At 37.4% G+C, this 16,684-nt stretch overlaps 1 protein-coding gene across 6 annotated transcripts in view; it reads right to left on the bottom strand.

The window, feature by feature from the left end:
* Positions 1-16,684, bottom strand: part of TBC1D4 (TBC1 domain family member 4) — a 260,140-nt gene that overhangs the window by 34,392 nt on the left and 209,064 nt on the right. For all 6 annotated transcript variants that reach the window (XM_082434780.1, XM_082434776.1, XM_082434778.1 and 3 more), the window contains one exon: positions 1,646-1,806. In XM_082434780.1, coding sequence (XP_082290906.1) covers positions 1,646-1,806 — 161 coding nt within the window. The remainder of the gene's footprint in view (positions 1-1,645; positions 1,807-16,684) is intronic.

The following is a 16,684-nucleotide window of genomic DNA, read 5'->3' as shown; positions in this document are numbered from 1 at the left end:
TAAAGCAGCTGAGCGACTCTGGTCATGGCTCAGCTCAGCACTGCTCATTCCTGCAACACTATAACCCAATTTCCGGACATTCTCGCCCTCCATTCTAGACCATCTTTTTCACTGTTGCCAATTATTTTCCTATTAACAATCATGATTTTGTGTCTTAAAACATTTCAGTGGATGCATATATTCCATAGAACAAAGTCTAAACTCCCGGGACTAGCACATAGACCGCTTCAGACTTTGACCTCAAGTAACCTTTCCAACTTCTTGTCTCTACTGCCATCCTCTGCTGTCATGATGCTGAATTTCTCATGACTCCCTGACCCACAAAGTTCTCTGCAATGACTCTAGAGCTTTTCTCGTCCCTTTTTCTGAAAGATGTTTCTCCCAGCAATGAGTTTAAATAAATACGTAACTTTTTTGTAAAGCTTTCTTTGACCACCCCAGACAGAGTTACTTTTATCTCTAGAAATGTTTTTTCCTTGTTTTTTTTTTCTTTATTAGTTGACCTCGGCCCTTAGCCTTATTATTTACTTCCTTAATAAATAATTTTTTAAAAAAAATCTTACTGTATGGATTGAATACTTAGTACATTTGAATTTTGGCTTTCTTGGTTTTAGAACTGCCCTTTACATACCATTCAATTTTGATTTGTAGGGCTCTGATCATATTTTCTTCCTTCTAGTTTCTAGGAATACAGTTTTCAGCCTCCAAACACATGAAATTTTTTAGTTGTCCTCTAATTCTTTCTCCCTTCCTACCTCCCTCCCTCCCTCCCTCCTTTCCTTCCTTCCTTCCTCCTTTTTGCAGGGTGATCAGAGAATATAGTATAAATAATCACGATTCTCTGGAATTCATTTAAAAATCTTTATAGCCAAGTACATAAATATTTTTTACGACTGTTCCATGTGTGCTGAAAATGAATGAACTTTCTCTATAGGTGGCAAGGTTCTATACAAATATCAGATCAAGCTTGTTTAATTGTGTTTCTCAAATATTATCTACGTTTAGTTTCTCTACATTTAATTTGCAGAGAGGAATATGTTAAAATCTCCCATGAGAGTTATTTATTTATTTCTCCCGCAAATTTTGTTTAGTGTTATTTTCTAGCTCTCCAAGCTATATAATTATGCGTGTTCTCACCATTGTTAAATCTTTTTATTTATTGTTACATTTACTTTGCGCCTTTGGGCATTTTGCTTTAATTTCTTATAGGTCTGATATGCAAAGAGAGCTGCCAGGGCTCTCTTTTGATTGATGTTTGCCTGGTGTATCTGCATCCACTTTTCTACTGTTAAATATTTCTATGTTACTTTGTTTTACGTGTGACTCTTGTAAAAGAATGTTGCTTTTCTAATAATAAACAAATCTATGACTTCTTTTCTATCACTATGCTAGTGCCCTATGCATTATGAAGCAGGCCCCAAAACACGTTTTGAAAATTCATTCATTCATCCATTCATTCAACATGATTTGCTGAATGTCTAATAGGTTCTAACGATATCTGACACGTTAACCACTATATCGGATATAAAAAGGGAAGTTGTTTCCCTACTGTAATCACTTAAATCTCTTTGTACACAAAGCACCACATTCCATTCCCTAATTTACGACGCTGGTAAGGGGTAACTGTAGTAAGTATCACACGAACCCTGCTGCTGCACGGCCGAGGGAGATTTGTTCATGGGAGAGGCAACCCTAAGGAAAATGCGCTGCCGCCAGGAAATTCGGCGAGGAGTGACAGGGGTTCCTCCAACGTTTAGGGACTCATTGCTGCAGGTCGACGAGGTCCTTTTTCTCCCCTCTCCATCACTGTAGAAAGCACATAAATATATAACTTGTAAGGGGAGCTGCATAACATGATCCTTCACAACAAAATGGCAGCACAAGCTATTCACAAGTTCTACCACGGGCAAGCACAAGCCACAGGCGACATGGAGCGATGCGTCACCAGGCACATCGGTCACCCAGGCCACCACATCCTGGGTCAGATGCGGTCCAGGCCACAGCCCAGTCATCAGAAGCTCACCTGTTTCTACCCATTGCATAGTAGCCAACCATTTCAGGTTCTAGCCTGAGCAAAGGAAGTACTTATACAGAGGAGCAAAGGTTGCTTGACTAATGAACTCATGCTTTCCTAAAATCAGCTAAAAACTAAAATTAGTAGTTATTCTAAACAACGTCAATATTTCATAAAAGGCTCTTAAAGGGCTTTTCTTACAGCTCTTAGAGGATGGCTGACAAGACAGCCTCTAGTTGCCTGTAACTGTTAAGTCTGTCTCCAGAGTGTTAGCTACTAACAGCTGGATCGTGATAGAAAGTAACCAGAACAAAGGCAGAAGAGTCAACCTTGGGATTATTGTTAGGCGATATATTAAAGAAAAAAGTGTGGCCAAATGAGATCGGATAGGTTACATTTTAAAACATTAAGCAGATTTCTTTAGAGCAGGACTTCTTAGAGACTATAATATGCTAGCATGCACTGTGCTTCTCCAGAGGGATATAGTATACAGAAATTCCCTAACTTACTTAAATTATTTGACCCCAGAATCAACTTCCTTAACTTTTTGGGGTGGTGAGGTAGGCAGCTGGGTATGTCACATCTTTCTACATGGGTGCTTTGTGAAACAAACATACAGAAATGCTGGTCTGCTCTAAGAATTTCATTTTCTAGGAAAGAGCGCTCTAAATTCTGCTGGGGCTATCTGCAAGAAAAGGTCATTATTTTTAAAGAAGGTCATAATGACTCAAACTTAACTTTTGAGACCAATTACATTAGCAGCCAAAATACCATGCAATAACTGTTGCTGCTCGTGGTGGGAATATTTTGCTCTTTTAAGTTTTAAAGTCTCTGAGCTTTCCTGAGAGAATGATGAAGATAACAATATTTACACGTGGTGATACCAACAAGTGAAGGTGCGCAAACGTCTGATGGAGCCAAGAAGTGTTAGTAGTTAGGGCAGAAAGGAAACTCAGCGAAAAAAGCCACAACCCCACGTACATACTCAGAGGAACTCACTAAGGCGAAGAAAATCAAAAGTCAGAAGAGCAATTCAGCCCTTACCTGTCACCTTTGTATTTACTTTGTGTATCCATACTCACAGTTACCAGGTAATTCAGTTATTTCTAATCTTGATCTATCTTTCTGGAACTACTGCTTCTAGATTAGCTAAATTAAGTTGAAGAAAGAGACATACCTTTGAGCTGCTACACAGACAGCAAATGACATGCTGGATCATGATACTTCAGAAAGTAGCTGATACACATCCCAATACAGTAAAACCCACTTTGTTATGTACCCTGGATAAAGTGATAACCCTAATATGTGTCCACAGTTCACAGCTCTGCCATACTGAATGAATATATCCACCTTCACTTCCCCTTCGGAAAGCATTAATTCAAGTATTTCGCTTTTGGGAACTACGATTCAAATGTTCTATATGCAATAGTTATATCCTAAGAAACAAGCTTAGCCTACCCTGTATCTTCGTTTGTGTAACACTGTTTCACTGGCAGTTATGTGCTAAATGCCCAACTCAAGGAGGTATTTCTAGCTCCTAGTGTAGTAACTGGCTATTAATAGTAAGCACTCAACAAATATCCATGGAATAAATTAATATTGTAAAACCATTAAAAACATTAACTCAGAAGGTTAAGTAAAATGGACAAAAAATATTGGCTAGGCTAACATGTCAGGAATAAATAAAAGATCGACCTTCTTAAAACCCTTTGTTGGTAGTCACAGCTTTTTACGTTTTTCTGGCAAAAAGCTCTAATAGCTCTGTTTCCCAAAAGCACAGACTGAGGTGTCGACGGCACTGGTAGGTATTAACAATGACAATACTGGTAATAAACAACATAAGGCATCTTTTTTCCAGATAGTGAAACAGCTATATAAGGGTATCTAATTTATAATTTAAGCCTAGAAAGCTAAGTGAAATACTTATGTAGAAGCAACTATTTCAATGCCTCACAGGATAAGTGTTCAATAAATAGTAGTTTCTCTTGACTTTTTAGTACCTCTAACAACAAAAATAGAATAAACCAAACCTAAGGGTTCTCAAACTTTTATATTTTAATGCTGGAATTAAAACATCTTTTCCAATTCAGTGTTAATGACATATCAAGAATTTGGGTAGTACTAAAAGTAAAATTGAGAAGAACCCGTATCATTTTCATTATTGCCTGTAAAATACACAGTTTGGGGGTAAATAGGCTATAAAATTGGTGCATGGTGTACCCTTACATTAGCCCAATATTACAGATTTGAAAATTTCACAACATCTAGAACTTTATATCCTGTAATCTAAATAAATTGCCTAATGACGCATTTTCTTCAGATGTCTGGAATTTAATAGCCAGTAACAAGCCAAAAATTAGCTATCAAAATATAAGATAATGCTATACTAAAAGGAAGTACTTACATAACAGACCATTGACCCTTTATCATGTACTAGAAAACGACATCCTGAAAAAGCAGTTTGGTGGCCAAGATAAGGCAAAAGCTGCCCTGCTTCATCTAGTAAGAGAAATATGTATTCCACAGTCAGGGTCCGGATAAGGGTTTCAACAGTCAGTGCATATATGCAACTTACAGCAATTTACTTTTTGATTTACATTTCATCAGCAACCTGACATTCCTAAGGCAGTAATTTTAAGAATCAAAACCATGTGAAACACTTCTGTGCATCAAAATTCTTACATCTCACGTTGGAAACTTTACTGGGCTGTGGGGGGAAACTTTTTGTTTTGTTTGTTTTTTGCTTTTTTACTACCACATTAGTTTTCACTTCAACTTCTCCTTTAACTAATCCTAGGCAAGCAAAATGTCCACCTTTTGAGTAAAAATAAAAACAAAACAACGTGTGGCATTTATTATAGTAATAATAAAGCAAATACAAAAAGACATACTATGTGCCAGGCATTATTCAAAGCATTTTACAAGTATGGGCTCATTTCAACCTCACAGCAACCCTATGGGGTAGATGGCACTACAATTCCCATTTTTAGTGAGGAAATTGAGGCAGAAGGAAGCTAAGTAATTTGCCCACGGTCTCTGGGATATAAGTAGAAGAGGCACGATTCAAACCCAGGCAGTCCAGAATACAGACACTTAGGCTCTGTACTTTACTATGTCAATGTAAATACTCTTTGCATTAGTTCAGACAAAGCTCTATTGGTTCATAAAAATAAAGCTGTCAGGACTCCCAGGATCCCCCGCATTTCTAGTGAAAGAAAATCGGTCTCTAATTAGCATTAAGTTTTTGGGTCAGTACTTCTCTTTCCATTTCTTAATGGAAGAATGTCATGTATTTTAGCAGAGAAATAACTTCAGAGTATTATTACATTACATGTTCATTTATGTAAATGTCTCACTTCGTTTTCTTTGCTTTTGAAATCGTTGCATTCCAAAATGTAAACACTTTTTTATTTTTAAATAGGAAGATCAAATCAAAAACACATTAATATATATACCAACATACATTGGTAAATTAATTATCTTTACATTTTTTAGATGATGAAGCAAATAAGAACCATTACCTTATTTTTTCAAATAATCTTTTCCCTCCTTCTTTTGTATTTTGGAATATCAATACATGCATTATAAAACTGTTTCCCAAGAGACATATCCAGGAAAAGTATTCTGTGCCAGCATTACCTCTATGAAAATTTGTTAAATTAAAAATTAATAACTAGGAAGGAAATACAACACAGAGAATGTCCATCTATTTTTGTATTGGTATATTCTATATATACTTTCTATTACCAGTCACCAATTAATCAAGAACCACAAGCCATGAACAGAAATGAGGGCTTTATAAGGGCAGGAAAAAATCCTCTACTATGTGTATCACGGTGTAAGCTGGGAGGCACTTCCAAGTCCTTCTGGACACAGCATCTATCAAAAGCTACAGATATGATATGAACCTACCCACAGAGCTTCAAGATAACTTTTTAATATAACCCTGACCAAGCAGTTATAGCCTTCAGCTATTACACTAACATTACACTTCTTATATTAACACAGAATTTTTAATGCATACTTACTTGCCTGCTTTAATAAAAATTAATTCCAATAACAATAACACTGGACATGGCACAGAATGAAGGAGTTTTAGTGACCGCGCACAGGGACTCAACTTTAAGAAGGATGCAGTCATGTTTTATTTCCCACCAGGGCAACACACACACTTTTCACAAAGGTAAATAAACTCTTAGGCCAGGACCAGTTTTACAACGCATTGTTCTGCGGGGCAGAAGCCCCCATCTCCCAACCCCCTTATTAGCACCCATCTAAAACTACCAGTATCATGAAGTCCAAATAAATGTCTACAAGCTGATTGAATCTATATCTAAATCACAATGTATTACACTCAAGATAGAAACAAAACTTGATTAATGGCATAGCAACCATTTAACAGAAATCTGAAAAGTCTTTCTCTCTGTAAATACCTCAAGAAAGGTTACATGGAACAGCGCAGTGTTGAAACTTGAGTTTCTTCCACAGGACCCATAGTACAATTTAACTCATAATTGCTTTACGTGGACTAATAGTTTATCTAAGCCCTGGCTTCAGCTGGGTATGAATCTGTCATCCTATGGAAAATCTTTACTAATTAAATAAAACTGAGAATGAGCTATTCTAGTGGAAACTAATATATAGCATCTGAGCTGAGTCAAAAGAGATAGATTAATCAATGGGTAAAACAAAAAAAGAACAAGAAGAAAGAATTTTATTTCCTAAACTCTACACTGAATGAAAAACAATTTAAGTTTTTTGCATTGGAATTTAAAATATCTCTGGCTAGCTCATTTGCTTACTCACATCCTTATAACCTAAGGTTATAAAAATGACATCAAGCAAGATATTAAACCTCCTTGGGGCTCAGTCTAACCATAGGTCTAAAATAAGGAAATTATGGGCCAGATGACTCCTAAGGTAATACACAGACCTAACTCTATGTTTGTAGTAGAACCTAGAAAGACACACAGTAAAGCCTAACATTTCTGTTGGGCTTTAAAATGTAGATAAGAAATTATTATTGAAATGGTCTTACACCCAATCATTAAAAAAATGTAAGTCAATTACAAGTCTCAAAAAAGTCACTTTTTATCTTATCAATGTGGCCAAGATAATTTTTTTCCTTTGAATATCTCATTCTAGTCCAATCTTTGATACTGGATTTTACTCCCACTAGAAAGAAATCTAAATGTCAGTGGCCCCAAACAGGAAGATGGGGATGTCTGTTTTCCATTGGGTTTGTGATATGATCAAAGCATAGAAACTAGAACAAAGTAAAGAATAATCATTTTCAGTTAAGTTGCTCAGCAGTGATTCTGGATATTTACCACAAAAAGCATATGGGTCAAGAGGAAGAAATGTCATCACAGATGTGGTCAGACTTCCATAATGAGGAAGTAGGTGTTTTCCTGTGTCCAGCCCAGTGGGAGGTCTGGAAGGCCTCAGCAGTGTCTCAAAGTAACCAATGCGTCAGGAATTACGATGAACAGAAATAAACTAATATTTCTCTTCAGTGAAAACCAGATTCAATTTTATGAGTATGTTTCTTTTAAGGTTCTGATTTCTGCATCTTCTTGGGATTTGAAATAAACTCCTCTAATGTACACATGCACCTCCAAACTAGCAAATTAACTTCCATTAGTTCAAAATTTTAATTAGTTTTTGATTGAAGGCCACAGCACAGTCCTAAAAAACGTCAACATGGAATAGACTAGAAACAGGATTTCTATTTGCAATCAACCTTTTATATGATCATTCATGGTCTTTGATTACACCAGGCATCACATTTCCCCTACTATATACCCTTCACAGCACTGGGAGGATGGCATGCATTCAGGAGACAGCCAAAACTGATTTTTAAATTAATGGTGATAATCAGTTGGAAGAATTAATAAAGTTTTAAACAAAAATATTTAGGTCTCTAATCACCTTGATTCTAAAGCAGTGTCCCGTCTAGTACAACAGGAAAACAAGGAACGGCATTAGCATAGAGAAAGAGAGATGTCCCAAACCAGGATTTAGAATAAAAAGGCATTCCCATAAGACATGAATAAAGCACAGATAATTTCAATAATGTACCATAATGAGTGATTACACTATTTTTCTCAGTGAATATGAGAGAACTATAGAACCAAAACTACCACGAAGTACTTACCAGCAAAAATCTATTTTCTCATTGAAAAGTTTTATAAGCAGAAGTAATGGCTATCATTTGACCAATGAATTTCAATATAAATATTTTTAAAATATAGGCTTAAAAGCTGAGAAGCAATAATAAGGAGGAACAAAGATGCTTGTTTATAAAAGGATATATTACATTTGATAAATGGATGTTATATGAATATACCATCTCATCATACACAATTATATTTTAGCTACTACACAATGAAATAACATTAAATTTTTAAGAATTAATTTGAAGGTAAAACAAAACGTATGTGTACTCCCTTTCCTTTAGCATCTCAGTGCTCTGCAAATGAACCTACTAATCAATAAACCATGATATTAAAAAGATCTTGGCTTCTTTTTCTCAGCCTGCTTATAAACAATAATCTACATGTTTTTAATAATTCAGAATCGTGGTCCTGGAGAAGAATGCCTAACCTGAATTTAAAATTTCAAATTAACATGCTCTTTAAATAGTATTTGTTAGCCTATGTGCTAACCTACCATATACCTTACTTGACTATGAATATTTAGAGATCCACTCTATGCATCTAATAAGATATGAGTTACCCAAGTGAAAAGAAAATACCTGGTGTGGGAAGACACGCAGTTAGCGTCTCCCCACAACTAGGGCACCTGCCGGCCACTGGTAGGGGACTCTGATGCCCAGGGTGACAGGAGGAACCCCAAAGTGAACTGGTAGGACGAAGGCGGACTGAGGGGGGAGAAGAAGTGGAGGCCAGACAGGATTGGCTCCCCTGAGGCTGGGGAGTTGAGGAGAGGCAGGCGGGAGAGACTCTCAGGGAAGAGCGGGAAAAGAGCGGAGGGCAATCGCCTCACCCACTCGGGCCAGGGAGCCTGCTGAGCTGCCAAGCTGGTACCCCCCATCCAAAGCCCCATCCAGGCCGCGTGGGTCCTGGGGGCATAGGAGGGAGGTCGGGGAGATCAGGAGAGGCAGGTGGGAGGGGCCATCCAGGAGGAGCGAGAGAGGAGTGGAGAGGTTAATTGCCCTGCCCACTCGGGCCAGGGGAGCCTGTTGAGCTCCCAGGCTGGTCCTCTGCCCTCCAAGGCCCCCCACCCCAGCCGAATTGGTCCTGGGGGCTTAGAAGGGAATCCAGGGAGATCAGGAGAACCAGGTGGGAGGAGCCCTCCAGGAGAAGTGGGAGAGGAAAGGAGGGCATTTGCCCTGCCCACTCGAGCCCAGGAAGCCTGTTGGGCTCCCAGGTGAGGTCCCCTGCCCTGAGACCAGGGGTGGGGGCATGCCTGGGCCCCTTCTGTTCCTTAAGCCTAAGCCCCAACCCCCCACAGCCACCAGGGCCTTTTCCAGCCCTGTGGGTCCTGAGCATTGGCCCCGCCCACCACCCAAACCTCTCCCTTGCTTAGGCCCCGCCCTCCACAGCCAAGGCCTACTCCCCTCTCCCCACCCCCTTTTTTTCTTTTCCCTCCTCCTCTTTTTTGCTATTGTGGTACTGATGTACCTTCCGGTTATTGATTCATCTATATTTTTACTTTTATATTCTTCCTAACATATCTGTTAGTTTCCCAGTCTAATTTTATTTTTTACTTTGTTATTGTTCTGTTTTTTTTTTTGCCACCCCAGGCAGCTTGCAGGATCTTGGTTCATGAGCCCAGGGGCGGGTGGAAGCTCTTGCAGTGGGAGCTCCGAGTCCAAACCACTGGGCTAACAGAGAACCTCAGACCCCAGGGAATATTCATCAGAGCGAGCTCTCACAGAGCTCCTCATCTCAGCACCAAGACCCAGCTCTACCCAATAGCCTAAAAACTCCAGTGTTGGAAGCCTCAGGCCAAACAACCAGCAAAACAGGAACACAATCCCACTCATAAAAAAAAAAAAAATGAGATGGCAAAAAAATACATCACAGATAAAGGAGCAAGGTAAAAACCTACAAGACCAAATAAATGAAGAGGAAATAGGCAATCTACCTGAAAAAGAATTCAGAGTAATGATAGTAAAAATGATCCAGAATCTTGGAAATAGAATGGAGTCACGGATTGAGAAAATACAAGAAATGTTTAACAAAGATCTAGAAGAACTACAGAACAAACAAACAGAGATGAACAACACAATAACTGAAATGACAAATACACTAGAAGGAATCAATAACAGAATAACTGAGGCAGAAGAACGAATAAGTGAGCTGGAAGACAAAATGGTGGAAATAATTGCTGAGGAGCAGAATAAAGAAAAAAGAATGAAAAAAATTGAAGACAATCTCAGAGACCTCTGGGACAACACTAAACGCACCAACATTAGAATTATAGGAGTCCCAGAAGAAGAAGAGAAAAAGAAAGGGTCTGAGAAAATATATGAAGAGAGTATAGATGAAAACACCCCCAACATGGGAAAGGAAATAGTCACCCAAGTCCAGGAAGCACAGAGAGTCCCTTACAGGATAAACGCTAGGAAAAACACACCAAGACACATATTAATCAAAGTAACAAAAATTAAATTAAAAGAAAAAAATATTAAAAGCAGCAAGGGAAAAACAAAAAATAATATACAAAGGAATCTCCATAAGGTTATCAGCTGATTTTTCAGCAGAAACTCTGCAGGTCAGAAGGGAGTGGCAGGATATACTTAAAGTGATGAAAGAGAAAAACCTACAACCAAGATTACTCTACCCAGCAAGGATCTCACTCAGATTCGATGGAGAAGTCAAAAGCTTTTCAGACAAGCAAAAGCTAAAAGAATTCAGCACCACCAAACCACCTTTACAACAAACGCTACAGGAACTTCTCTAGGCGGGAGGCACAAGAGAAGGAAAAGACCCACAAAAAAACAAACCCAAAACAGTTAAGAAAATGGTAATAGGAACATACATATTGATAATAACCTTGAATGTAAATGGATTAAATGCCCCAAACAAAAGACACAGACTTGCTGAATGGATACAAAAACAAGACCCATACATATGGTGTCTACAAGAGACCCACTTCAGACCTAGGGACACATACAGACTGAAAGTGAAGGGATGGAAAAAGATATTCCATGCAAATGGAAATCAAAAGAAAGCTGGAGTAGCAATACTTGTATCAGATAAAATAGACTTTAAAATAAAAACAGCTACAAGAGATACGGAGGGGCACTATATAATGATCAAGGGAATCAATCCAAGAAGAAGATATAACAATTAGAAATGTTTATGCACCCAACACAGGAGCACCTCAATACATAAGGCAAATGCTAACAACCATGAAAGGAGAAATCGACAGTAACAAAATAATAGTAGGGGACTTTAACACCCCACTTACACCAATGGACAGATCATCCAAACAGAAAGTAAATAAAGAAACACAAGCTTTACATGACACAATAGACCAGATAGATATAACTGATATTTATAGAACATTCCACCCAAAAGTGACAGAATACACTTTCTTCTCAAGTGCACATGGAACATTCTCCAGGATAGATCACAATACTGGGTCACAAATCAAGCCTCGGAAAATTTAAGAAAACTGAAATCGTATCAAGCATCTTTTCTAACCACAACGCTACGAGACTGGAAATCAATCACAGGAAAAAAACTGTAAAAAACACAAATACACAGAGGCTAAACAGTGCGCTACTAAATAACCAAGAGATCACTGAAGAAATCAAACAGGAAATTAAAAAATACATACAAACAAATGACAATGAAAACACGATGACCCAAAACCTATGGGGCACAGCAAAAGCAGTTCTAAGAGGGAAGTTTATAGCAATAAAATCTCACCTCAAGAAACAAGAAAAATCTCATATAAACAATCCAACCCTACACTGAAAACAGCTGGAGTAAGAAGAACAAAGAAAACCCAAAGTCAGCAGAAAGAAAGAAATAATAAAGATCAGAGAAGAAATAAATGAAACAGAAATGAAGAAAACAGTAGCAAAGATCAATAAAATGAAAAGCTGGTTCTTTGAGAAGATAAACAAAATTGATAAACCCTCACCCAGACTTATCAAGAAAAAAAGGGAGAGGGCACAAATCAATAAAATTAGAAATGAAAAAGGAGAAATCACAACTGACACTGCAGAAATACAAAGGATTATACGAGACTACTACAAACAACTCTATGCCAATAAAATGGACAACAACAAAGAAATGGACAAATTCTTGAAAGGTACAATTTTCCAAGACTGAACCAGGAAGAATTAGAAAATATAAACAGACCTATCACAAGTAATGAAATTGAAACTGTAATTAAAAACCTTCCATCAAACAAAAGTCCAGGACCAGATGGCTTCACAGGCAAATTCAATCAAACATTTAGAGGACAGCTAACACCGATCCTTCTCAAACTCTTCCAAAAAAATTGCAGAAGGAGAAACACTCCCAAATTCATTCTATGAAGCCACCATCACACTGATACCAAAACCAGAAAAAGATATCACAAAAAATGAAAATTATACACCAATATCACTGATGAACATAGATGCAAAAATCCTGAACAAGATACTAGCAAACAGAATCCAACAGCACATTAAAAGGATCGTACACCATGATCTAGTGGGATTTACCCCAGAGATGCATGGATTCTTCAATATATGCAAATCAATGTGATACACCACATTAACAAATTAAGGAATAAAAACCATATGATCATCCCAATAGATGCAGAAAAAGCTTTTGACAAAATTCAACACCCATTTATGATAAAAACTCTCCAGAAAGTGGGCATAGAGGAAACCTCCCTCAACATAATAAAGGCCATATATGACAAACCCACAGCAAGCATCCTACTCAATGGTGAAAACCTGAAAGCATTTCCTCTAAGATCAGGAACAAGACAAGGATGTCCACTCTCTCCACTCTTATTCAACATAGTATTGGCAGTCCTAGCCACAGCAATCAGAGACGAAAAAGAAATAAAAAGAATACAAATTGGAAAAGAAGAAGTAAAACTGTCACTGTTTGCCGATAACATGATATTATACATAATAAATCCTAAAGATGCCACCAGAAAACTACTAGAACTAATCAATGAATTTGGTAAGGTTGCAGGATACAAAATTAATGCACAGAAATCTGTGGCATTCCTATACACCAACAATGAAAAATCAGAATGAGAAATTAAGGAAACACTCCCACTTAACACTGAAAACAAAAAGAATAAATACCTAGGAATAAACCTGCCTAAGGAGGTGAAAGACTTGTACTCAGAAAACTATAAAACACTGACGAAAGAAATCAAAGATGACATAAACAGATGGAGAAATATACCATGTTCTTGGATCGGAAGAATCAATATTATGAAAATGACTATACTACCCAAAGCAATCTATAGATTCATTGCAATCCCTATCAAACTACCAATGGCATTCTTCACAGAATTAGAACAAAAAATTTTACAATTTGTATGGAAACACAAAGGACCCCAAATAGCCAAAAAAATCTTGAGAAAGAAAAACGGAATTGGAGGAATCAGGCTCCCTGACTTCAAACTATACCACAAAGCTACAGTAATCAAGACAATATGGTACTGGCACAAAAACAGAAATACAGATCAATGGTACAGGATAGAATGCCCAGAGATAAACAAATGGGACTTAATGAAACTTAAAAGCTTTTGCACATCAAAGGAAACCATAAACAAGACAAAAAGACAACCCTCAGAATGGGAGAAAATATTTGCAAATGAAACAACAGACAAAGGATTAATCTCCAAAATATACAAACAGCTCATGGAGTGCAATATCAAAAAAACAAACAATCCAGTTAAAAAATGGGTGGAAGACCTAAACAGACATTTCACCAAGGAAGACATACAGATGGCCAAGAGGCACATGAAAACATGCTCAACATCACGAATTATTAGAGAAATACAAATCAAAACTACAATGAGGTATCACCTCACACTGGTCAGAATGGCCATTATCAAAAAATCTAGAAACAATAAATGCTGGAAAGGGTGTGGAGAAAAGGGAACCCTCCTGCACTGTTGGTGGGAATGTAAATTGATATGACCACTATGGAAAACAGTAGGGAGGTTCCTTAAAAAACTAAAAATAGAACTACCATACGACCCAGCAATCCCACTACTGGGCATATACCCTGAGAAAACCATAATTCAAAAAGACACATGTACCACAATGCTCACTGCAGCTCTATTTACAATAGCCAGGACATAGAAGCAACCTAAGTGTCTATCGACAGTTGAATGGATAAAGATGTGGCACATATATAGAATGGAATAGTACTCAGCCATAAAAAGAAACGAAATTGAGTTATTTGTAGTGAGGTGGATGGACCTGGAGTCTGTCATACAGAGTGAAGTGAGTCAGAAAGAGAAAAACAAATACCATATGCTAACGCGTATATATGGAATCTAAAAAAAAAAAAAAAATGGTACTGATGAACCTAGTTGCAGGGCAGGAATAAAGAGGTAGACATAGAGAATGGACTTGAGGACATGGGGTGGGAGGGCAAAGCTGGGGCGAAGTGAGAGTAGCATCGACATACATACACTACCAAATGTAAAATAGTTGGCTGGTGGGAAGTAGCAGCATAGCACAGGGAGATCGGCTTGGTGCTCTGCGATGACCTAGAGGGGTGGGATAGGGAGGGTGGGAGGGAGGCTCAAGAGGGAGGGGATATGGGGACGTGTGTATGCATATGGCTGATTCGCTTTGTTGTGCAACAGAAACTAACACAGTATTGTGAAGCAATTGTACTCCAATAAAGATCTATTAAAAAAAAAAAAGAAAATTACATACCTTACTTGACTATGAATATTTAGAGATCCACTCTATGCATCTAATAAGATATGAGTTACCCAAGTGAAAAGAAAATTATATTTCATAGTTTTATGGACCTCCTTTCTATTCTGAATAGTTCTAGATATCATGGTAATTGTGTGCATATGATGTTTTCTCTGAAACCAGGAATAATGAGAGATGTAGAGTTCAGAAATTACTGACATAAAACCACACTCTTGAATATCCTCATTCTTAGGAAATTCACACTAAAGTATTCAGAGTAAAAGGACATGATATCTGCAACCTACTCACAAATGGCTTAGAATAAAAAAATATATGTATATATATATGTATGTATGTACATATACATGTAAACAGGCAGACTGATAAAGCAAATGTTAAAAATTGATGAATCTGGATAAAGAGTTAGCAGTTCTCCATAATATTTTTGCAACTTTCCTGTAAATTCGGAATCGTTTCACAATACCAGTTTTTTAAAAACTCTCTCCAAGATTCTAACTAGTAAATTTATGTCTAAGTGACTTACTAATTGAAATAAACCTATTAAGAGTGAATTTTGTCCAATAATTTTACTATTGTGTAGATAGTCATCAATAATGCATGGGTATGTACCACTATAGACATGTATAATAATATCCAGGGAGAGTACACTTTAAAAGCCAAAGGACTAGAAATAACCCGCATGTCCACTGGCAAATGAATGCACTGTGATATAGTAAATGAAATACTATCCAGCAATAAAAATGAATGAACTGAAGTGCACATAAAAATAGGAATGAATCTCATAAACTAACTTAAGTGAAGGAAGCCAGATATAAAAGAATTTATGCTGTATCATTCCATTTATAGAAAGTTCAAAACCAGGCAAAACTAAACTATGGTATTTGAGGTCAGGATGTGGGGTAGAGATTGGGTGGGAAAATGTGAGGAGCTGCAGGTGTGCTGGTAGCATTCCATGTATTGACTGGGTCGGGGTGATGTGGGATGTTCACTCTGTGATAATCCATGGAGCCGGATGCTTACGATTAGCGTACTTTTTTTTTTTCCGGTCTAGTTTTTAGGGATTAGCGTACTTTTTAATGAAAAATGTTGTGTCTTTTTGGCTTATTGATTCTATGCTGTCAAGTTACAAAACAGCGTACAAAAAGTAAACAAAAACATGCCAAAAAGTGCTCTCTGATTTTTAGAACTTCTCAGAGCCAAGAGAACACTACAAAGTACAGAAAATACGATGATTTTTAATGATCCTATAAATTTAAAAGTTCTCGACATGTTTAAATATAGCATTTCAAATAAGATCACTGCAAAGAAGTGAATTTTTTTCAATACAAAACTAAGTATTTGTCCTCTGACTTCAATACCCTCCTATTAGAATGAGGTACAGAAGGCTAAGGGAAGCTAGGCACAAGAATGATACATACATCTAGTCAGAAACTACCGAAGATGAACATATATCCATACATTAAAAACTATAAATAATCTTTTTTTTTAAAGTCACTGCTTTTCAATTACTGAGCATGCGCGTCTGGAGCCTGTGCTCCACAACAAGAGAGGCCGCAATGATGAGAGGTCCGCGCACCGCGATGAAGAGTGGCCCCCACTTGCCGCAACTAAAGAAAGCCCTCGCACAGAAACGAAGACCCAACACAGCCATAAATAATAAATAAATAAATAAATAAATAAAAATTAAAAAAAAAAAGACCTGCATTTAAAAAAAAAAAAAAAAGTCACTGCTTTTGTACTCTATAACCTATTCACAGCTAGTCTTTGACCTTCTTATG

Source organism: Balaenoptera physalus (genome assembly GCF_965194825.1).
Source record: "Balaenoptera physalus genome assembly, chromosome: 18".
NCBI lineage: Eukaryota > Metazoa > Chordata > Mammalia > Artiodactyla > Balaenopteridae > Balaenoptera > Balaenoptera physalus.
This window is presented reverse-complemented; position numbering and strand designations above follow the sequence as displayed.